Genomic DNA, 25272 nt, shown 5'->3' on the forward strand with positions numbered 1-25272 from the left:
CGTTTATTTGACATATCATATGTAGGCGAGTTACAGTAAAAATTTCAGCTCAATCGGAGCATTGGTTACGGAGAATGAGATGTTTGAAGTGAGCGACTTTGCTTAAAAATAGAACAAAAATCGATTTCAAATCATCAGCCTTGTATGGAAAGTCGAAAAAATTTTCGCTCTACTGTAATTTTTTTCCTTCGCGTTTTCGAACTCAGGGCATGATTCTACACCAAAAATGATCATCAGCTTAACGAGTTCAAAAATGCTGTAAACTAGTGATATGGGTAACCGGTACCCAGCTCCTCCTGAACCTTGATTTTGTTAATTTAATTCCAATTTAGATTTTTGATAAAAAAGATCCCAATTCCCGTGTGCTGTTCACTTACCTGATGCAGGAAAACAGTTCCCTGGAAGAATTTAACTGTTTTCCCGTCATTTATCCTCATATTTTTCGAGGAAACATCCATAACTGCCAGTGTTCGCCTGACCGCTGCCATATTCTCAAGCCGGAAAGTGACAAAGTGCCGATTACCCAGATCTTTACCCAGATTCAACCAATCTGGGTTTTCGGGTTACCCGGATTTTGACAACTGCTAACAACATGAAAATCCGGGTAGAATCGACCCAAGCGATGGGTAGTTTTAGGTTAGCGTGCAAAGAGTCTTTTAACTTCGCAGTCGCGAATAGTAAATTTCAACCGCAAGCCGTCTTTCGGTGAAGGCTTGAGATATAAAAAAAAAAAGAAAACAGCCAGAAATAACGAAAAGCCGCACTGAAAACATTTCTCATCGACGGTCCCCTCGTCGACGTATTCAGAAACGTCCGCGGTCCGTTTCCGAAGGGACCGCTTCTGACATTTTGCGTGACAGCCGCAAAAAGACGCGAACGTGAAACCAGAAGGCAAACACCGCTAAACGAACGGGCAAAGGTCGAACAAGCGCAAAAACAAAGGGAAAAATCCTGCGAAAATGTCAACCGGGTCGTAAATTTTTTTCGGAAAAAGTTGTTGCCCTTCGTTTGCAGAGGAAAAATCGTTTCAAAAGTTGAAATTTTGGTGTGAAAATTGTGGTCACTTGTTGGCGGTAGCAGGGCGGAAGTTTACGGGTGAGATTGAGCGTAGGAACGATGAAATCGAAGCTTTTGGGGCGTTCTATCTGAGAGCCTTCGATTTGGTCATCGGATCGCGCCCTTGCTTTTTTTCTGTGTTGCGAAAGCAGTTTTTTTGTGTTATCGTGCTGTGTGCCTTCAGCGCTTGGCGTTCGATTACGAGACTCGAATGGTGTTCGGGACTGTTGATCGGAGCAGGTGAAATCGAGCGCTTCTCGTTCGCGGGGTGTGTCCTTGGAAGGGGTGGACCCGGTGATTATGGAGGTGGAGTCTACTTTCCCAACGGAGATGTGCTATTTGTCAGAGAAAATGGTCGGAAAGCAAAACAATCATGAACAGCCATCGCCAAAGAGCAGCAACAATGGGACGGTTGCTCCGAAGGCCGAACCGGAGGAGGATGAAGATTCGGCAGCGGATCGTCTACCTTCGAGAGAGGAACGGTATGCTGATGCTGGGGAGGAACCCACCTCGATGGATGAGAAGCCAAGCAATGGCGATTCGAACGAACATGGCGGGTTGGAGGAGGATGGCCGCCGGAAAAGCGAGGACGTTCGTCAGCAACGTTCGGCGGTCCAGTGGATCAACGACGACGATGAAATCGAAATGCTGGACATGTCCTTGACAATCGATCCGCCCAACATTTTCAATCGGGTCAACAGCGCTGACATAATCTACCAGTCGCGGCGAAAGAAGTGCAAACTGGTCGGGAAGTACGTGATGGGGGACGTTCTTGGCGAGGGAAGTTACGGCAAGGTTAAGGAAGTGCTGGACTCCGAAACGCTGTGCCGGATGGCTGTGAAGGTAAGGATGAAGACGGATAAGATTAGTTTTCTCAGTATCAGTCCAGGAAATTTTCATGTTGTCTTCGTGCTTCCTTATAGATTCTCACCAAACGAAAACTGCGGCGCATTCCAAACGGAGAGCAAAACGTCCGGCGAGAGATCAAACTGTTGCGCAAGTTGCGCCATAAAAACGTGATAGAGCTGCTCGACGTGCTGTACAATGAGGAGAAGCAGAAGATGTATCTGATAATGGAGTACTGTGTGGGAGGACTGCAGGAGATGCTGGATTCCGTTATTCCGGAAAAGAAACTTCCCATGCATCAAGCTCACGATTACTTCGTACAGTTACTGGATGGTCTGGAGTATTTGCATGGTTGTGGAATTGTCCACAAAGACATTAAGCCGGGAAATCTCCTGCTGACGCTGGATCATACCCTAAAGATTTCGGATTTCGGTGTCGCGGAGGTAAAATTTCTGTTGTGGAACCTACAAAGTCTGTTCTTAAAAAAATCTGATTATCACTTTGCAGGCATTAGATATTTTCGCTCCAAATGACGATTGTACAACCGGGCAAGGTTCGCCAGCGTTTCAACCGCCGGAGATAGCAAACGGCCATGAAGTGTTCTCCGGTTTCAAAGTCGACATCTGGAGCACTGGAGTTACGCTGTAAGGCTTTTGAAATCTCGCCGTAATACAATACAAAGAATAATGTTTCTCCTTTTACAGTTATAACATTACCACGGGTCTGTACCCGTACGAAGGTGATAACATTTACAAACTGTTGGAAAACATTAGCCGATGCGATTGGGTCGCACCCGATTGGCTGGAAAGCCGTCTCGCCGACTTGGTGACCAACATCCTTCAGGAGGACCCTGCGAATCGCTTTAGTTTACAACAAATTAGGCACCACGAGTAAGTACCTACCTATCAGTTTTTTTCCTCTGATCACATCGAAACTCACTCCTTCCTGATTTCAGGTGGTTCAAATTTGCACCGGAGGCGACGTGCCCTCGGGTACCGGTGCCCCCGCTCAAGGGGGACTCCATACGACGTTCCACTGTATTGCCTTATCTGGAAGCCCATCACTACGAGATCGATCGGGACTACGGGGTTTACTTTACCGAGCACGATATTAACGGTGAGTTGAGGGGGTTTCCAATGCTAAACGTGTGGTGCTTCACTAACGTAACGGGGGGCGTGTTGTTCTTGTTGAGAGTGATATGTTTATGATATGACCTTACATTAGGTACACGCAGAAAAATATATATTAAAGTCTAAAATAAACGACTTTGAAACAAATAAAATATTTCATTGATCCACGGCCTAAGTGCAATTTTCATTGAATCAAATACATTGTGTATTAGCTTCAAAGCATTTTTGTTTTTGTTTTTAAGTCTAGTTTCCGTAAGCCTGAACGTAAATTCAAAAACAAAATTTTTTGATTCTAATATTTAATTTCATTGAAACAAAAATCCTGCTACTTTGTTTCAAAAATATTTATTTTTGAATAAAAAAATATTTTAGGTATAAAAAAGCTTTGTTTATTGTTTGAAATATATTTAAAATAAATTCAGTATTCGTAAGTTGATCTGTAGTCGTTACTAAAGGCGGCGGGCAGATTTTTGAAACTTTCTGAAGCATATTCACTTAACGAAGGCAGCTTCTGGGGAACAAAAAAAGTTTTGTTAATAAAATAAATCTTATGAAAGAACAGTAAATGCTTACCAGGTCTTTCCTCCACCCTTTTTTTATTTTCGCTTAAAACGGCGACTGTGTTGACTCCTCCACATCCTCGGAAGAAAAGTCTTAATTTTAGAGTTGAGAAATAAATTTAACATTATTGTACTTACTTATCAAATTGCTCATTAAATCTCCAGATATACAAACGATCTCAATTTAATTAGCTTTTGCTCAGCAATTTCATACGGCGGGTCGTTTTTGTTTTTGTTCTCTTGCAGTTTAACAAAGGGCGGCGAAAACACTTTGCGATTTTAATTTCAAAGTGAATATATTTTTAAATTAAAAACAAAATGACTTTGGCACTAAATAAACCAATTGGGTTCTTTAGGGGTATCCGAATTGTTCCATAATCGGATTCTCCGCCCAAAAATTACTCAAAATCCAAAATTTCATAATTTTTGGGATCCGGGAACTATTTTTAAAATGCATTTAAAGTTTGTATGGGAATTTTTTTTTGTTCGGGCCGTACTGTCACTTTATCGATTGAACTGTCATTTTATCCACGAAAATTAAAACTGTTTGGTTAATTTAACCATCAAAACAAAGGTATTGGAAACCGATAAAATCACGTTATACTTAGAAAAATGAGCTCTTTCGATTAGGCTATAGAAAATAGCAATATTTTATTCACTAAACAACCCAATTTTAGAATCAAAGTGGTTTAGAATTAGAATCAAATATAAAATTGCTTTGATTCAAAAAAAGAACGAAATTTAAATCAAAGTTGTAATACATTTGATTCTAATATGCGATATTTTTCTGCGTGTATAGTTGAATCTGCCTGGACAAAATTTATTATTCCTAAACTATTAGTTTTCGCTTTGAAGGATCATTGCAATCAATTGTTCAACTTAGTGTTATTTGAGCATTTCCACAGTGTTTAATTGAAGGACTTTCTTTGCCTGCCATTGCATGAATTTGTATATTGTGAGGCAAGGACAAAGATACACTATGTCCAGCGAGTCGGAAATAAAACCCGCCGTCTCCGGATTGGTGATTCATAGCGTTAATAACTAGGCTAATAGGAGACCCCTTTATTAGTCTATAGACCATATAAGCAGAGCAATTTGCATTACAAGATAAACCAATTTCATTCCGGAAGTTACCGGAAATATCAATTTTGCGTCGATATTTCAAGAACGAAGAACCCAAAGCAGTAGACCTTCAGCAATGGCGGAACTCCTGCAGAAGCTGGTGCAACCAATCCTGAGCAAAGCCTATGAGCTTTGACAACGAACATGCCAACAATTTGGAAGATGCCGCCAAGGTACGATTGCAGCTTAGGAAGAACTACATTCTGCCGAAGCTTCTCTAAAATGTCAATTTTGCGGAAACCGTCGAAATCCTTAAGGAACGCGTAAATGAGCGCATAAGTAAAGCACGCAGTTGCGATTTTAATCGTTCCTAGTTCGATTCCATGTTGCGATTTTTTTTAAATTTTGCCCAAAATATTTCATAAAAGTATGTATGATAATCATTAGACATAATTTCAACTTTCGTACGTTGTTCATATGATGTTCATACGAGAGTGTTATAAAAAATATATACAGTAACAGTATGACAATAATGGAGGGTCTCCAGTCTAACTCAAGGCTAACTTAACCATCGCCAATCCGGAGACGGCGGGTTCGATTCCCGTTCCGGTCGGGAAAATTTTCTCGACTCCCTGGGCATAGTGTATTATTGTCCTTGCCTCACAATATACAAATTTATGCAATGGCAGGCAAAGAAAGCCCTTCAATTAATAACTGTGGAAGTGCTCAAAGAACACTAAATTGAAGCGAGGCAGGCCAAGTCCGATTTGGGACGTAGAGCCATAAAGAAGAAGAAGTAAAGTATGCGACGGTTCGTTTCTTGATGGCAATGGCAGTGAAACATGACCTGGACGAGGACATTTTTATGATGCAACAGGAAATATATCCTGCAGTGACCGGCAAAGCCTGCAAACTCAAGAAAGCGCTTTATGGTCTCAAGCAATCTAGTCGTGTGTGGAATATGCAGCTCGATGTCGTTCTGAAAGAAATCGGCCTTAACCGTTCATGACTTGATCTGTGTTTATACTAGATGATTCGTGGTGACCAGATGGTGTTTGTTACCATATACGTGCAAGATTTTCTGATATTCACCAAAGTTCGGAATTTGAAGAAGCAGTTGAAGAGATATCTATTAGCGTGGGACAAAAAAGACATTTAGCTCCTGTACACTTTTCGAGTTCCATTTTGGTCCCATATCAACTGTGCACAATTTCAGATCGATCGGAGAAACTATATTTTAGCGCCAGCAATTTTAAGTTTTCATACGATTTAGTATGAGGAAAATCACTTTTTCAAAGAAAAATCGCCACAAGTTGCCCCTTAACCCCTAAAAATAAATCGATGGATGATTTCTGTTGGAAATATTACGAGGAACCAACCCTCCGAAGACCACAAAGCGATCTAAGGCATGTGGAAAAAGTTATTGACTGAAAACCTAATGGCATGCAAACGCTGTTTAACATGTAAGGAATAACAATAAATAATAAAATCTCGTTATTTTATCGATCGGGTGAGGCCTAATAACTTTTTCCACGAACGTCGCATCGATTTGCTGTCTTCGGAGGTCTGATTCCTAGTAAAATATTCTATAGAAATCATTCTTCGACTTATTTTTAGGGATCAAGGGGTGACTCCTAGCGGTTTTTCTTTGCAAGAGTAAAATTTCCCCATAGTAAAACGTATGAAAAACTAAGAATGGCGGGCGCTAAAATATAGTTTTTCCGATCGAACCGAAATTTTGCACAGCTGATATGGGACCAAAGTGGAACTCAAAAAGTATACAGGAACTTGAGTTTTTCCATTTTTTGTATTTTCCCATATAAACCGTGTACCAGGCTAATATCTATGTACAAGATTCAAAATGAAAGACTTGGGAGAAGCAAAGTGTTGTCTAGGAATACGAATTGCGGAAGGCAAGCTCTGGCTGGATCAACAGAGATACGTTGAAGAAATAATCGAGAGGTTTGGCATGACCTATTCCCACCCAGTTGCTACTCCTACCGAACCAAGAGTTAAATTGGATAAATCGATGGCACCCAAAAACCAGACCGAAAAGGAGGAGATGGATCGTGTACCTTTCAAAGAAGCGGTTGGATGTCTATCATTCATAGCTCAAGTGATGCGTCCGGATATCTCGTACGCTGTTAGCCTTTCGTAACTCGCGTGGTTAGCCACCCCCGTCAGCACCACGCTAATGCTGAGTACAAAAAGCGAGGTTTTTTAACGTGTTGTACAAAATACAACAGCGTGATCGCTCGAGGGTTAATGTCGTAAGCCAATATTTTTCGAAACCGGGAAGGCAACACTGGGAAGCTGTGAAAAGAATAATACGATATTTATCTGAATGGAACACCGGAGAAAAATTTGGAGTATTCGAAGGAAGGAGGGCAACCGCCCAACTTTCATGGTATCTGCTAGAGAGAAAGTGTTAGACGTAACGCTTTGCTCTAGCAGAATTAGTCACGAGCTGACCAATTGGCATGTGTCAGATGAAGAATCTTTATCTGACCATCGCTACATCTTGTTTGAACATGTGAATGTTACTTCGCAAACTTGGAGCGTTTCAGGAACCCAGCGGTCAACCAACTGGGATCTCTTTACCGATTTGGTTGCAGCAAAATTTCATGGATACTCACCATCCATTGACACTCCAAGTGATTTAGATGATGCCGTTGATACTACAACGGCCTTCATCGTGGAAGCTTTTGAAGAAGCTTGCCCTCTGCGGTCTGTGAAAACCACAAGAGGAACCCCTTGGTGGAAGTCTGATCTGTCGAAGCTCAGGAAACAATGTAGAAAGAATTGAAACAGACGACGTTCTACTGAATCGGAAGCTTTCAGGTTGGCTCGCAAGGCCTACCAGAAAGCTCTTCAGTCTGCTGAACGAACCGACTGGAAAAAAACTTTTGTACAAATGTTTCCAGTCTGAGTGAAGCCAGTCGATTGAACAAAATCCTTGCAAAATCTAAGGATTTTCAATTGAACGAACTTCGTTTGCCAAATGGTGATTTCACTTCCTCTGATGAGGAAATTTTGGAATGTTTATTCAGTACACACTTCCCCGGATGTTTGGATATTACATCTTCGGATAAACCTGATGTATTCTCTTGTAGTTATGATTCTTCAGCTTCGGCTCGGAGTATCGTAACTTTAGAATCGATTAAATGGGCACTAAATCGCTTTGCTCCTTTCAAATCTCCTGGGGCAGATGGGATTCATCCTATTTTGATTCAGAAGGGATTTGATCATTTAAAATATGTTTTGAAACAACTACTTGACAATGATTTTATTGCCCTTTTCCGGCTATACCAGTCGGCTAGTATGTCTGAAATAGACGTAAAAACTTGAAGTATTTTTAGGCAAAGTACGTTTAATTGGCAAATTGAGAGATAAATTTGTGAAAAAATTACCACTTGTTTTGGTGGGATTCGAACCCACGACTCCGTTATCGCTAGTCCGGCGCTTTAAACAACTAAGCTACAGAACAAGTTACAACTCTGCAGAATAGAAAGTCAAACTGGATTCGAAGCACCACCCTAAACCGGGTCCGTCTTTCACAACTTTATCTCTCTTTCGGCTCTTAGATGCCAATCTCCCGCACTCTCGCGGCCTACGAACGACAAGTGTGCGCGTATTGTTTTTAGAATGTTGATATTGAAGCTCGTGCGTCCGTCCGCGTTGAGCGCTCAACGCATACTGAATTTGCACCGATCATATGATTGGTGACGAAGTATGTGTCAGTCGAGCTTCAATATCAACATTCTAAAAACAATACGCGCACACTTGTCGTTCGTAGGCCGCGAGAGTGCGGGAGATTGGCATCTAAGAGCCGAAAGAGAGATAAAGTTGTGAAAGACGGACCCGGTTTAGGGTGGTGCTTCGAATCCAGTTTGACTTTCTATTCTGCAGAGTTGTAACTTGTTCTGTAGCTTAGTTGGTTAAAGCGCCGGACTAGCGATAACGGAGTCGTGGGTTCGAATCCCACCAAAACAAGTGGTAATTTTTTCACAAATTTATCTCTCAATTTGCCAATTAAACGTACTTTGCCTAAAAACAACTACTTGTTTGCAGTATTGCTACAGGGTATATTTCTAAATCCTAGCGGGATACTACTGTAAAGTTTATTCCGAAAGTGGTTCTTGCGTCGTATGAAGAAGCAAAGAGTTTCAGACCTATCAGTTTAACCTCTTTTCTTCTGAAATGCTTAGAACGCATTGTCGATCATCACATTCGTGATGTTCATCTGGCCAATGTGCCTCTTCATGTGAACAAACATGCTTACCAATCTGGAAAATCCACTGTGCCTCTTTTACACAAAGTTGTTTACGATGCCATATTGGAAGCCGTACGGGGTCATGGTATATCTCCAATGATTTCCAATTGAATTCACCAAATGCTCAAAGACCGACATCTCTTCTCGACATTGCGTCAAGCGGCGATTAGGAAATTGAGTGGTTGTGGATGCCTCCAAGGAGGAGTCCTATCACCACTTTAGTGGAATCTCGTAGCAGATACGCTATTGAGGCAACTCAATAATAGCGGTTTTCCTACTTAAAATTTTGCCGACGACTACTTAACATTGTTAGTCGGTATATGCATCAGCACACTTTTCGACCTGATGCAAATCGCTCTTCAGGTAGTTGAGGGTGGGTGTCACCAATATGGCCTTTCGGTTAATCCGAGTAAAACATCTATTGTTTTTTTTCATGAAAAAGCAACACCGTAATGGTGTTCGTCTCTTACGTCTCTTTGATTCTGAAATCAATGTGACTGAACATATGTGGGAGTCATTCTTGATTCCAACCTTTCCTGGACACTTCATGTTGAGTTCAGAATCAAGAAAGCTTGCATGGCCTTTGGGTAATGCCGGCGAACCTTTGGTACAACTTGGGGTCTAAAACCCAAGTATATCAAATGGATTTACACAACTGTTGCTCGTCCAATATTGGCCTATGGATGTCTTGTGTGGTGGCAAAAGAGCGAAGTGAAAACGGTCCAATCACAACTAGGCCATCTCCTAAGGACATGCTTAATGGCGATGTCTGAAGCGTTCTCTTCAACTCCCACGGTAGCGCTCGAAGTTCTCTTTGACGTTGCCACACAACACATTCATCTCAAACAAGAAGCACTTTCTTGAACTTACCGCCTATGGGTACTCGGTTTACTAAAGGAAACTCCTGTGAACCGCAGAACAACACACACCTCGTTGTTTCCACTTTTGGTGAACTGGGACAAAGTTGTCCTTGTCCCAAGTGATCTTACAATTGCTTGTAATTTTCCGTATCCAGCTTTTCATGCTTGATGAGGGGTGATTCTTTTTTGACAAATCTTGCCGACAGCCCATGCAGCAACACAGTAGCCGAAAATTTCAGTTCATTGCTCCCGAAATGTCAAAAATTTTCACCATGAACTTGTTTTGCTAGTAATAACATTGGTAGCATTTGTTATGAGCTAAAAATTATTTCTTTTTAGATTTGTGATCGCTGACCGCCACCTTTAACTGTAGACACCGAGGAAATGTAACTATCCTTTGTTACGTCCGCGCATTCCCAAGGACTACCAATTCCACCCCACTCAGCGTTTATTCTCCCCGCCGAGGCTTCGCAAGAGGAGGGAAAACAATGGATTGCGATTGGCAGTTTTTATTACGAGATGCATGTGCCTATCGTCCCTACGGCCCTAACTATGTCCTACTACAACTGCATTCGTTGGTAATTCGTGTATGGTGTCAGTGTGGGACCGTGATGATGCTGCCTGGTGCCATGCTGCCGCCCGATCGACCCTTGGCCCTCGTGGACTGGCTTAACCAGCCGGAGCTGCACTATGCGGACCCGGAGCACCTTCACTTCGTCCTCGGGGTTTTCGGACGATATGTCCGCCGGAATAACTTTGCGAATCGGGAACACCCTCGCTTCCCGTTTGACCAGGTTTGGCCAGGTTCCCTTACAAAACCTGGATTTTCCTTCAGTTTCCATGTGAAGCTCCTCTTCACCGGGTTATGTATTGTGCTGGATTACTTCAAGAATGCCCACCGCTGATTGCACCAGGAAGTTCAGTCGGGGGATTCCGGTGGAGTTTTCTGCAGCAAACCCCGGATAGACTACCTAATGCAAAAAACAGAGGGAATCCATGGGGAATTCTTAGATTGGACTTCCTGAAGCAATCGTCGAAGGAAATTCTCAGAGCAATCCTCGGTGGAGGAATCCCCGGTGGCAATTTATGAAGGAGTCCCAGGAGGAAATTACTGGATGAATCCCCGGTCGAAATTCCCGGAGGAATCTCCAAGGCGAACTCCTGAACGAATCTAAAATGCATATGTTTACCATTTCCCTCTTCTAGCAGTTTCTCTTGGGAAATTCAAAAGTCTTTCTGAGAACCCTCTGACTATGTTTCCCACTTACCATAGAACAAAAAATCCTGCAATAGTTAAGCATCTCTGGAGGGATTCCAATAAGTAACTCCCTGAGCTCCCAAAGAAATCTCCATGAAGAGCAGTTAAAACGTATTGCATTTTCCGGGGTCTACTCTACGAGATCCCCACTGGGAATTTCCCCAACAAATCACTTCCGGGAATATTCAGCCAGTTTTTCCAATCCTACAACCATTTTATACGAACGCTGCATTGTTTTTGTTGTGCTGGTAACAATGGTAACATCCGGTGCAAATTTTTGACAAACTGAAATTTTCGGCAACTGTGATGCTGCAAGGGCTGTCGGCAAGATCCGTCACAAATGAATCACCCCTCACAACAGCGTAAAAAGCTGGATAGGACATTTCCCACGAAATTCCCTTCCCGGGAAGAGTGGACATCTTGTTATCTGGAGAGAAGTATTTCAGGCGGCATCGTATCTTACACTGATGGCTCCCTTCTCGAAGGTCGAGCAGGTGCTGGTGTTTATTCTCGTGAGCTAAGGCTGTATCAATCTTACTCTCTTGATAGACACTGCACCGTTTTTCAGGCCGAAATCTTTGCTCTTATGTGCGGAGTGCAATCAGCACTTCAGCAGCACGTAATGGGCAAAGTAATATACTTATGTTCAGATAGCCAGGCTGCTTTTGAAGCGCTTGTGTCGACCAACTCCAGGTCGAAGATAGTTATCGCTTGTCGTTCTCAAATCGAGGAGCTGAATTCAGCAAACGCTGTTCACCTTGTATGGGTACCTGGCCATTGTACTGAGCCATCTCTAGGGGTGGCGAAGTATCTAACTAATTTGTTTAAGCAGATTTGCAGTATGCTGGTCATAGCATTGACTGGCCACTGCCGACTCAGCTATCACATGGCGAATATTCAGCAAGCTGATTCATTTACATGTGATAGCTGTGAATTCGATTATGGAACTTCGTATCATTTAATATGTAAATGTCCAGTTTTTGCGCAACTGCGTTTCCGAGTACTCGTAAAACACTTATTAAGTGAAACTGACTTCAGAAACCTGAATCTTCAGGACCTTCTGATGTTCTTGACCCGCTGTGGTAAAGAGCTATATGCTCTCTTTACGCTTTATGCGTTATCAGTACCCTTCTAAGGGCGCTGTTTGAACAACGCTTATGCGTTATTACAGTGTCCTTCTCAGGACGCTATTGGAACCCATTGTGGTACGCTTTTGCGTGTATAACGATCCTATTCCATTACCTGTCCTTTCCCCTGTTTTATCATTTTTCCTTCCCTTCTCCGTCAGGTAAATGATGAATAGGCTCGTGTTCATGGCGATGGCACAAATTTCCCAAATGGAGGAGAACGTGCCTCTGGAGCCGACCTACTGACACCTGATACTTTGTTATGAAGCATACAATCCTCGTGCAAAACATATCAACATTCGTTACATGTTGATTCGTTGATTCGTGCAGTTTACGGCAAGGTGAAGTCAAAGTTGGCTATATTCCAACCAATGAGCAGCCTGCGGATGGCTTTACAATACCGATTTCAGTATTGAAGCAAACGAAGTTCTGTAAGCTCATAGGCGTCGTCGCGGATTAGGGAGGAGTGTTGTCAGTAGGCTGATAACCCTATGCACATGCTAGTTGAGAAAATAAATCTTTTCATTCCGCTGTGTAACGTTCAATAGAACAGTTCGTTTTTCCTCTGCGTATTACAATTCTTTTTATTTTTTCGACAAATCTTGTCTAATATTGTTTTGATCTTGTAATATCTCAACGAGCTATTATTGAGCAATTCACCATACTAGATTTTGCTACTATTTCTGATCTTTTATCTCTTATATCAAACCAATATCTGTTTTTGTTCTTCAGTAATTCAATCAGTAATAACTGAATAAGCTATTCATAAAATTTTTCCACCATCTCCGGAGGAGACCTGATTTGCAGCACCCAGCAAAAAGGCCCGAGTATGGCGATTCGCTAATCGAACGCGGAGCATAATTAGCTCGATCGAAACGTTTATTGGATACTGCGAGGATCCAACCAAAGGGTATCCAAAGAGCAACAAGTTCGGCCTTGACACAAACTCAACGAAGAACGAAAATGATCAAGCGGTTCACACTCGAAATGAGTTCAGAACGTTATTACCGTGCAATTTATGGAGCTTTTCGTGGGAGAAATCGTGGGGTACCTTGCCTTATGAAAACCCAGCCAATCTAAGTAACTATTTGTCACTGACTATGTGCTTATTTCATACGAAATGGTTATCCTTCGGCGAGAGGATGTTTCATCGTTGTTGTTCCTTATGAAGTTATTGAAATTTACTTGTACTGCAGGTGGGTGGATCATCGTAAGCTTTGCACTTTAAAATTTAAATTGACTTGTGCTTCAGGACGATTTTGATCAAAGCCAACCCCGCTTTTAAAAAGTTCTCGTTACGCGGGAGTTTCGTAATGGTGCAATCTTTGGTATTCTGTAGTGCGGAACGTCGAAAATAACCGGAGAGCCAAACTTCGATGACTAGATCGGCCCACATTTGTAAGGCAAAAAAGTAGTTGAACTCCACGAGGATTTTGACCTTCGGAAGGGAAGTAAAGCCACATTAGGACTAGAAATCGTAGACCAAACACTAGCTGTATGAGCAACACATGGTGCGAATGAAAAGAAAAACTGCTAGAGACAACACGATTACATAATTGTCCGATGGACAAAACAAACAATGAATCCTCGCCATCCTGGGATCGGACTTCGTTGTCCATTTGGATAATAAATCGTACCCTATTTTATGTTTTTGGCATGTTATATATTTGTAATGATTTTTGTGTAGAGTTCTAAGACATGATTGTAGGATTCCATGTTATTTCAATTACACATACAATCTAGAAATACGCGTTTTATCAAACTCTGCTACATATTAATTACTAAAAAGATACTTTTTCACACTTATCTTAAACTAATGATATATGCGCAAACATTTTTGTCTTTGTAATAGCTTATTGAGCAATGATTGCTTAGAAATCTTGGAAAGATAGGCTTAAGTTCTGTACATTTTGCTTCACTTACCGCTGATCGCAATCCTGAATAACCCTTACACCGAACAAAGCAGTACCAATTAACACCCAGACCGGTTTCCCGTTCTTTGCTTACAGAGGAGATAGCCCGCCAGCAGCAGCAGAGTGCCTCGCTCGACCCTCGCTACCTCCAGAGTGGCGGCTTCGACTCGCTATCCTTCACCTCGGACGATTTACCGCCCTCGCACTCGTACCATCAGTATCCTCACGCTTCGCATCACTATCAGCACCATCACCACCACCGGCATCACTCGCATCAGCCATCGTCCTATCACAACAACGGTAATAGCAATGCGATGGCCGCCGCCGCCGCCGCCCTGCCGAGACCAGGCTACTCCGGCGAGGGTTCCGGCGATGCCGAGAGTGGCCAACGGGAGAGCCACCGGAAGATGCGAAGCTTTTCGCTGTCCCCGAAAGCCAGCTCGCGGCATGCGACCAACTCGGCTGCCAAGGCCGAGACGGAAGCCGGGTCGGCCGGAAATTCCAAACGGGCGCGCTCGCGGAAGCCCGTTTCCTGTATCTCATGGCGCAAGTGGTCCCACTGTCGGCAGTCGTGAAGCAGCGACGAGGAGGACGATGATGAGGAGACAGGTGAGAGTACGGATGAGGATTAGAGAGGGGGGATGATGCCATTTTGTTGATTATCTCAGATCAGTTTAGAAACAAATTATGGAAGGTCGTAGGACACAAAGGGGAAATGGTCACAGGTCGGTTTCGACCTTTTGTTATTTGGGATGATACAGAACAAACGGTACAACTGCATGGAAGTAATCTTCTTGATTCAGCTAAGTTTTATCCGGCAAAGAGACTCAAACATGGATGAGTCTCGTGTAGGCATACTTTCAAATTTTTAGTCTAGCAAGCAATTTGATGTGGTTTATTAGCTTTGTTAATCATCCTGTGAAATTTTAGATTCCGTTAAACTCGGTGCAGATTTGTGAGAAACTATGTTCGATTGTGAAACTCAAACAAATTAGATTTTCTTTTTCGGTAGGTAGGTCAGATTGGAGGGTAAACTCGAATGCAAAAATTGTGTTTGTATTTTGAAGTCGTCAAATTCCCAGAAAAGTCGGTGTAGGTATCACTAAGTAATTGACAAATCGCTGCTGTCTGTAAAACAGTGATGAAAATGCGTGTCCTATTTTAATGTATTTGGTCTAATATATTTGCTTTGTAATAATGATCGATCAGTTTATGTGCATTTCATAAATTATAAAACTGCACCCACCTGAGATTTCAATTGAAATAATGCGAAAGTGTTTCAGCGCTATCTACATTATCTACATTTGTCGACTATAAAAAAAAAACTCTACTCCAGCGCTAAGCGTATTGCGAAGCACCGTCTTCGTCGGTCTTCAGAATTTCCTGCGAGAATTATTCCAGAAATTCCATCGGGAATTCCTTCAGATGTACCATGAGTAATTCCTTTAGGTACCTATTCCTTCGGTAATTACTCTAGGACTTCCACCGTGCGTTTTAAAGGAGCTTATTTTGGAATTCATTCAATATTTCATTCAGAATTTTTGTCAGGCGTTTTTTCAAGGAATCTTCCAAAAGTTCTTTCACAAAATTCTCCACAAATTATTCGGGGAATTTCTTGAGGAATTCCTAAGGTATGTCATGGAAGAATTTCCTAAGAAATTCCTGAATCAATTTCCGAACGAAGTCCTAACTCGCAACAAATTTCTTGGAGGAGTTATCGGTAGTTTGTCCCTCTATTATTGGCTATTTCCGGATAAAATTGGTTTTAGGTGGAATTACATAATAGCTTCCAACGATAACTTCTTTTTTGGGGGAATTTTCAATATTATTCTTGCAGAAATTTTAAAAGGAACTCCTGGTGGAACAATTTGGAACAATTCGCAATAAAACTCCTAGAGAAATTCCCAATGGAGAAGTTCTCAATTAAGTTGCTGGAAATATTGGAATTGAATTTCCCGTTAAAAAATTCTGGAGAGATTTTCAAAGGAATATCTAGAGGAATGCTGAAATGAAAGCCTGGAGGGATTTCCGAAAAAGACCAAGAGCAATTTCCGATTGAATTTCTGAAGTTATTCTGTATTCAACACTTAGGAGAATTCCCCATGTGACTCCTGGAGGAATTCTTAATGAATTTGCTGAAGGAGTCGCTAATGCTAACCCAGGAGAAATTTCCGATGAAACTCATGGAGAAATTCTTCGTGAAATTATCGAAGGAACACGTACATAAAATCCCAATAAAATTCTTCGAGGAATTGCCAATGGAAATCCTTGAGGAATTCTGTAGAAATTCTTAAAAGAAAAACTGGAGGCATTCAAAGTGCAATTACTGGGAAAATCATAATAAAATTCCTTCAAGAATTGCTTATAAAACATCTGCAGGACTTACCAATGGATATCCTGAATTCCTGGAAATCCTGGAAGAACTAAAGAAGGAAATCCTAGTAGAATTCTTGAGAAAACTCTTGGAGAAATTATCGAGGGAATTTCTGGAGTAATCATGAATGAAATTCTTGGAAAAATTCGCCCAATAAAAGTTATAGTAGAATCCCTAAAGAGATTCCTAATGGAACTTTCGGAGGAATTCTCAATGCAACTCCTGGAGAGATTATTGAAATAAATACTAAAAGAACTCTCAGATAAGCTATTGGAGCAATTCACGAATGAACTCCTGCAGAAATTTTCAAAGGAACTCTTGGTGAGATTTCCAAAAGAACTCTTGGAGTAATCCTAGGAGGAACACCAGGGAAATTTTTAACAAACTTCTAGAGCAATTGTTAAAGAAACTACTAAAGAAATTCTTAGGGAAACTCCTGAAGAAATTTCCGAATGAACTCATTCAGATATTCTCGAAGAAACTTCTGAAACAGTTCCCAAAAGAACTCCTGAAGAAATTATCTGTGATACTCCAGTCTAAATTGAAGCATTTTTTTAAGCATGCAAGAAATCATAGAGGAATTGCCGATGTATTTTCTGCATCAATCTCTTATGGAAATCCTGGGGTAATTTCCGAAGGAACTCCAGGAGAAATTCCCGAAGGAATTTCTACCGAAACTTCCAACGAAACCCTTGGAGGAAATATCAATGAAACATCTGGAGAAATTTTTAGAGAAACATTTACAGGAATTTGAGTGTAAAATTAGCATTAGCAAAAATACACATAAATAAAAACATAAAAAATAACAGGAATCCCCCGAAGAACTCCTGGGTAATTTTAAAGGAACCGCTAAAATAATTGTTTAAAGAATCCTTGGAGAAATTCTCGATGAAACTTTCGATGAAATCCCGAATGAAACTCGTTTGAACTACTGGAGGAATTCCCGACTGAAAAAATAACCGATGGAACTCCTGAACGAAATACCGATGAAACTCCTGGAGAAACTCCGGATGGAACTCTAGGAGGCATTCCCAAAAAAAAACTGCTTGGGGGGTTTTGCAAAGAAATTCTGAAGGAATCCATGGAGGAATTCCCGGAAGAATCCCTGGAGAAATCCCAGAAGAAATCCCTTTAGGAATCCCTGGAGAAATCCCTGGAGGAATGCCTGGAGGAATCCCTGGAAGAATCCCTGGAGGAATCTCTGGAGCAATTCTTGAAGGAATTTCTTGAAGAATTCCTGGAGGAATTCCTGGAAGAATTCGTGGAGAAATCCCTGGAGGAATCCCAGGAGAAATCCCTTGAGGAACCCCTGGAGAAATCCCTGGAGGAATGCCTGGAGGAATCTCTGGAGCAATTCTTGTAGGAATTTCTTGAAGATTTGCTGGAGAAATTCCTGGAAGATTCTCTGGAAGAATTCCTGGACGAATCTCTAGAGAAATTCCTGGAGGAATCCCTGGAGAAATTCCTGGAAGAATCCCTGGAGGAATTCCTGGGAAAATCCCTGGAGGAATTCTTGGAAGAATCCCTGGAGGAATTCCTGGAACAATCCCTGGAGAAATTACTTGAAGAATCCCTGGAGAAACTCCTGGAAGAATCCCTGGAGGATTTCCTGAAAGAATCTCTCGAGGAATTCCTGGAAAAATTCCTGGAGGAATTCCTGGAACAATCCCTGGAGGAATTACTTGAAGAATTCCTGGAGGAATTCCTGGACGAATCTCTAGAAAAATTCCTGGAGAAATTCCTGGAAGAATCCCTGGAGGAATTCCTGGAAGAATCCTTCGAGGAATTCCTGGAAGAATCACTGGAAGAATTACTTGAAGAATCTCTGGGAGAATTCCAGGAAGAATCCCTGGAGAAATTCCTGGTGGAAACCCTGGAGAAATTCCTGGAGGAAATCCTGCAAGAATTCCTGAGAGAATCCCTGGAGAAATCTCTGGAAGAATTCCTGGAGGAATTCCTGAAGTAATTCCTTGAGGAAATCCTGGAGGAATTCCTGGAGAAATTCCTGGTGAAATCCCTGGAGAAATTCCTGGAGGAACTCCTGGAAGAATAACTGAAGGAAATCCTAAAGGAATCTCCGGGGAAAAAGACCATATTTACTTTTGTGTACACTTCATACAACTCAAGATTCATGCGTTAGCGCCATATATTTTTTCAGAGATTGTTTCCGGATTTGCTTGAGAAATACCCTCTGAGATTATCAAATTTCAGAAATTAATTCGGAGATCCCTCTAGGATTACCCCTACCAAGATTACCTCAGCATTTTTTCTGAGATTCTTCCAGGGATTCTTTCTGTGGTTTCTACATATTTTTTTTCAGGATTTCTTTCTGTGATTCATCAGGAAGCTTTATCTGAGATTCTTTTTGAGGTTGCTTCTGAAGTTCCCTCTGAGGTCCTTCCAAGAGTTTTTTCTGGAATTCCTAACGGATTCTATCTCAGGAACTCCTTCCAGAATTCCTTCCGAGATTTCTTCTGCCACTTCAAGGGATTTCTCCCGGGATTTAAAATGGATTTTCGGGAATTCTCCAGGAATTCCATCCGAAATTCTCCTAATAGCTTCTGAGGGAAACCGTTAATACAGATATAAAAAAGAACTAGCTGGAGTGTATCCTCCCGTAGGAACTTCATGAGAATTTCTATAAACGAAAACTGCAGAAGGAATTTTTAAAAATGTTTCCTAACAAAATCCCGAAGGACTTCCATTAGAAACACCTGAAAGAATTCCAGAATGAACTTCCAGAGGATTTTCAGACGGATCTGCAGGAATTCCAAACAGAACTCTTGGAGGAATCTAGAAAAGAGTTCCTAGATCAGGGTGTCTACTACCTGGAAAAACCTGGAAAACCGGGAATCCTCAGGGAATTTTATTTAACAGGGAAAAACCTGGAATACTCAGGGAATATCTTGAGTACTCAGGGAAAAACATTGGGTCGTATGAATAAAAACCTTTGTAGAAATTTCGCTACAAGGATTTTTCCAGAAATTCCTTCAGGGTTTCTTTCTGGAACTTCTTTAGAAATACCTCCTGGAATATCTATCAGGATTTCTTATAAAATTCCTTCCGCATTTTTGACGCTTTTTTATTAGTATTCATTTTTGATTTTTTTTTTCCGTAAAGGTTTACTTCCGGATTCCTTCCAGGATTCCTGAATTCCAAACGATTTCTCCTGGAGTTTTTCACGGGGATGCTGTTTCTTCCCGGATTTCCTCCAGTGTTTTGCTCAAAGAAATATTCGTAGGATTTTTACCATAATTTATCCCGAATGCTCTATAAGAATTTCTTTCGGGATAAATCGTGGAATTTCTTTCGGCATTACTTATGGAAATTTTATGCCATTTCTTCCGGTGTTACTCCTGGGACTTCCTCAGAAGATTTTTCCAGAATTTCTTTCAGAGTTGCTAAAGGAGTTATTCCTGTGGTTTCTACTAAAGTTCCTCCAAGGGTTTCTGAAGGAGTTTTCACGAATTTACTGCAAGAGTTTCTCAAGAGATTTCTCTCATTTTTTTCCTGTGATATCTTCAAACAATTTGGGCTTTGGGCTTTCTTCGAGATGTTCTTCCTGGTCTCCTACAGAAATTTCTTAAAAGTTTTTGCGAAGTTTATTTCGAAGTTTTACCTGAAATTTCTCTCGCAGTATCTCCTGGAACTTCTCTCAGAAGATTCCTTTTGATGTTGGTCATTGAGATGCCTCTCAGAGTTTTTCTTAATTTACGCTGGACTTTCTCCCAAGATTTTTTTTTCAGAGTGCCTTCTGGGATTTCCACAGGAGTTATTACTGATATTTCTCATTGAATTCTTCTCTTGCATTCTTTCAGAGCCAGGTTGTTCCTTGTAGTTGTGCCGGATTTCTTTCAATGATCCATCTGAGATTCTCTGCATTATTCCCAAAATTCTTCCCGGTATCCAGAAATTGTCCAGAGATTCTGGATACTATTTTAGGGATTTCTAGCAAAGTTATTGCAGGGATTCTTCTACGAGTTTTCCTCAGAATGTCTCCTGAGAAAACCTACGAAATACCTTATAGGAAATTCCTGGAGAAATTTTCGAGGGAATTCAATTGAAATCTTGCGAGAAACTCCGCAAAGTGTTAGTGAAGAAATCTCGACAGGAACTTCAGGAAAAACCTGAGAAAAAATGAGACATCTCGAAAAAAGTTCTAGGTAATAAATAATACTAGTAATCCCGAGAAGAAATAGGCAGTTTGTTTTGGATGAACCATCAGGAGGAATCCAGCGAGAATCTCTGGAAGTATATCGGAAAACCTTCGCAAGAAATATCGGAACGTACTCAAACAGATATCTCGTGAAAGAATCCTGCGGATAGCCAGGGAGAAACTTTGGAAGAAATTCCAGAAATTACGCTCAGAAATCTTGAAAGAATTTTCGAAGAGTAGGGGAACTTACGTATTTTCGGCAGTTTTGTCCTTTTCGTCATGCATTTTTTTAAAACCTTTTGAACTCAGACTTGGCATCAAATCCTTTCCAATCAAGCTGAATATGATCAAGCTTCAGGCAATTTGGCCGACAACAATCCCTCATGACGAAGAGTGTGTGGCTTCGTGGTCGTGCGGCTAGTGTCACCAAGCATATAGTCGCATCGTGCTAGGAGCGCGGGTTCGATTCCCGCCGCAGCTGTCAGGAAAAGTTTTCGGCTGCGCCACTGGGCGTTGCATGCTAGTCCGTTGTCTAGTGTCGTGCTTCCTTCAAAGAGCGAATAGCTCACTGGAAGTACTAAACGTGTCCGTGTCTTTTTTTTTTAGAACAAACCTGCCGATGAGACCCTAAGTCACCCTTTATAATTTAAGAAAATTTGTTTTTTTTTAACTATAAACTTTCAAAATTTCATCTGGAAAAACCTAGAAAACTCAGGGAATTTTATTTTGAGTTATGAGTAGACACCCTGTAGATGTATCCTGGAAAGAGTTCCTGAAGAAATTTTGAAAGCAATTTCTGAAAGAATTTTTCAAGAACTTCCCGGAAGTTCCAAGAGGAATCCCAGAAAGAGTTCCAAAAGGAATCTCGGAAGAAGTTTCCAGAGAAAACCACGAAGGAGTTTCGGAAGAAATTCCAGAGGCATTTCCTGACAGAAGCCCAGAAAACATTTTCGGAGGAATCTCTGATGGAGCTCCCAAAGAAATCCCGGAATGAGTTCCCGAAAGAATCTTGGAAGTAGTTTCTGGAGAGGAATCCCAGAAGAGGTTCCTGCAGGAATCCCGGAAGAAGCTCCCGGTAAAATTACCGTAGAAAGCCCGGAACTCTGGAACCAACCCCAGAAGTAGTTCCTGAATGAATCAATGAATCCCGAAAGGAGCTCTAAGAAAAATCCCGAAGAAGTTTTTATAGGATTCCTGGACTTCCTGAAGAAATCCCGGGTAAAATTGCTGGAATTCCCAGGAATATCTTCTGAAAGTAGAGGGAAAAAGCTCAACAATAACACATTTTAATAAGGGAATAAAATAGTGATATTGGTTTGTTTGAGATAAGAGGTAAAAGTACTGAAAAAAATGTCTCAAATTTACTGCTTGATCGACCTCATCATAGCACATTGAGCTCTAAGATTAAGATCTAACCAATAGCAGTAAGTTATCTGTTTGATCTTCAAATATCAGATTTTGCTGTTGGTCAAATGGATCAAGAACAAATATTTGATGTCGTTTTCAGTACTTTAACGTCTTATCTCATTCAAAGCAATATTACGTTTTGATCTTCAGTACTTGTCCTCGACTCGAGTTCCAAAATAAACTTTTATGAGATTTCAGCATGGAATTCCTGGAGGATGAAGTAAACTGGGAATTCCTGAAGTAATCTCAGAAGGTGTTCTTTAAGAAATCTCGGAAAAAAACTTTGGAAAAATCTCAGGAGAAATCCTGGCAGTAGCTTGTGAAGGAATCACAGACGAAGTTATTTAAGGAATCTCAGAAGAAACTCCTGGAAGAATCCTAGAGAATCATCAAGAACTTCCTGGGAATCCCACATTAAACTCCTGGAACAAGAAACCGCGAAGGATTTCATGGAGGAATTCCTGATGGAATTCCTGGGTGGGTGCTGCCGTGCCGTCATCAAGTCATAAAGCCTGTAAAAAATGTCAAAAAATGTATTTCTTGAAGCAGATAATAAAATGTTTTAAAGTGGTTGATCGAGATGTTGATATTTTCGCCCTGCTTATTTCAAAATCAAACCTGTTGCATCTCGCCCCTCATTTGGTGCTTTTGAGTTATTTATATTTGATAGTATAAGAAGAAAATTAATTGAAAGAAAGAAGTATTACTTCATGCCTGACCGAACATTCACCAAAACATCATCTCCTTAAAAAAAACGTGTTTCGCCACCGCGTAGACACAACTTGTGGTGTGATTTGCACTTTGATGTGCAATAAAATTATTTTTCTAACGAAAAAAAAGGAGTTCCTTATCTCTTAAGAGCAAAACAAAATTGAAACAAAAAACTACTAAACTCCCGTACCCAACAATACACACATAAACCACTATGTAAATTATTAAGAGCTAGTCACGCCGATGTAGAGTTTATATGAACTTAAAAGTAAGAGAGAAAATGGAAGAATAGCCCCACGTTCTATTAGCCGTACTTTGAAATTCGGGAGGCGTCTCCGAACGTCCACAACAAATATTGAATTGCATTATGGGGGTTGGGCTATTGGATGGGATCAGGTCTTCCTTGCCATAGAACGAGAGTAACAACAATCTATACGATACATGTAGTCATACAAATCAGAAATCAACCAATACGCGTCATGTTCATTTGTTTCAGTCAATGATATGGGCAAACGGGGGAAAAAGCTACAATAACTACTACCTACTGTAACAGATATAGAAATTGTTGGATTAACATATGTAGAAAAAACAATTACAAAACAAGCATTAAAAGAGACGAATCTGCGATGTGTTATATATAGGTTAGGGAAAAGAAACCACAAGAGAGATGAAAAGATTGTATAAAGAGATCATCGTATTGAGACGTAATCACTTATAGGCGTTAAATGAAAAGAAGGATGGTAAGAAGCGGTAGATTTTAAATTAATATATATTGAAGAAAAAAAAATACAAAGGAAATTGCTTAGAGGCAACAAAACGAGAATTGATATGAAAATAAAGATAAATGGACACAGTTGACATATATAGGGCTGAGCTTTCCGATTCAGGTAGATGGTGTATCACAGCGTTAAGTTGTCCTTTTACACAATGCTTCTGAGAATATCAAACATTACTTGCTGTGGGGGCACGGTGAAGGCTGGGTATGCTGCGCAATACAGATCCCATTGTGATCCACTAGCCTCTGCCCAGCAACTCCTATCCCTACCTCCACGCGGTACCGGCCGGAAACTATGAGCAACCTTAGGGAAGATCGGGTAACCAAACCCGGTGGGAACTTTGGTCGTAGGCTGACAGGGAAGGGGGGGGTTTGCTTCGGTAAAACTGAGCGTCTGTTCTCCAGGAGGAGCGGCTCACAACAGCGTCTGATCCCCATGTTAGGGGCGGCTGATCTACGTCCGAATGCCAGGGAAGGACTCTAAGCTCAACTGTGCGCTATGATCTTACGGAAAGTAGTGGGTTGGTGTCAGGCCCTACGAGCCAAGCGTAAAAAAAAACATTGTAACGGAAAATCAGCAACAGAATAATACGAACCGAGACCAACGGCAACGACCCCAGCGAACAAAAAGGACTTGCGATTGGAAACTCGGTACGTGGAACTGCCGATCTCTCAACTTCATTGGGAGCACCCGCATACTCGCCGATCTACTGAAGGACCGCGGGTTCGGCGTCGTAGCGCTGCAGGAGCTGTGTTGGACAGGATCCATGGTGCGAACGTTTAGAGGTAATCATATCATCTACCAGAGCTGCGGCAACACACGCGAGCTGGGAACAGCATTCATCGTGATGGGTGATATGCAGAGGCGCGTGATCGGTTGGTGGCCGATCGACGAAAGAATGTGAAGGTTGAGGATCAAAGGCCAATTCTTCAACTTCAGCATAATAAACGTGCACAGCCCACACTCCGGAAGTACTGATGATGACAAGGACGCATTTTACGCGCAGCTCGAACGCGAGTGCATGCCCAAGCCACGACGTCAAGATCATCATAGGTGATTTGAACGCTCAGGTAGGCCAGGAGGAGGAATTCAGACCGACGATTAATAAGTTCAGCACCCACCAGCAGACGAACGAAAACGGCCTACGACGCATTGATTTCGCCGCCTCCAAAAATATGGCCATACGTAGCACCTTTTTCCAACATAGCCTGCCTTATCCTTACACCTGGAGATCACCACAGCAGACGGAATCTCAAATCAACCACGTTCTGATTAACGGACGGCACTTCTCCGACATTATCGACGTCAGGACCTATCGTGGCGCCAACATCGACTCCGACCACTATCTGTGAATGGTCAAACTGCGCCCAAAACTCTCCGTCATCAACAATGTACGGTACCGGCGACCGCCACATCTAGAGCGACTGAAGCAACCGGATGTCGCCTCAGCATACGCGCAGAATCTCGAGGCCGCGTTGCCAGACGAGGGCGAGCTCGATGAGGCCCCTCTAGAGGACTGCTGGAGTACAGTGAAAGCAGCCATCAACGACGCAGCCGAGAGCACCATCCGGTACGTGGAACGGAATCGACGGAACGAATGGTTCGACGAAGAGTGCAGAACGGTTTTGGAGGAGAAGAATGCAGCGAGGGCGGTAATGCTGCAACAAGGAACTCGACAGAACGTGGAACGTTATAAACAGAAGCGGAAACAGCAGACCCGCCTCTTTCGGGAGAAAAAGCGCAGCCTGGAAGAAGCGGAGTGT

The 25272-nt window shown here is 41.8% G+C and overlaps 1 protein-coding gene across 2 annotated transcripts; it reads left to right on the forward strand.

Annotated features, from left to right (window-relative positions):
• Positions 1 to 826: 826 nt before the first annotated feature.
• LOC109413893 (serine/threonine-protein kinase STK11) lies at positions 827 to 23597 on the forward strand. Of its 2 annotated transcripts, XM_019687616.3 has the most exons (7): positions 827 to 1095; positions 1241 to 1899; positions 1980 to 2345; positions 2410 to 2546; positions 2607 to 2792; positions 2858 to 3018; positions 14182 to 23597. In XM_019687616.3, exons 2-7 carry the CDS (start codon positions 1357 to 1359, stop codon positions 14658 to 14660), a joined length of 1872 nt encoding a protein of 623 aa, XP_019543161.2. In that variant the 5' UTR covers positions 827 to 1095; positions 1241 to 1356; the 3' UTR covers positions 14661 to 23597. The 2 variants fall into 2 exon arrangements, with proteins under 2 accessions (XP_019543161.2, XP_019543160.2); XM_019687615.3 differs by having other exon boundaries at positions 827 to 1899.
• Positions 23598 to 25272: the final 1675 nt, after the last annotated feature.

The sequence above is a fragment of the Aedes albopictus genome, chromosome 1 (genome assembly GCF_035046485.1).
Source record: "Aedes albopictus strain Foshan chromosome 1, AalbF5, whole genome shotgun sequence".
Taxonomy (NCBI): domain Eukaryota; kingdom Metazoa; phylum Arthropoda; class Insecta; order Diptera; family Culicidae; genus Aedes; species Aedes albopictus.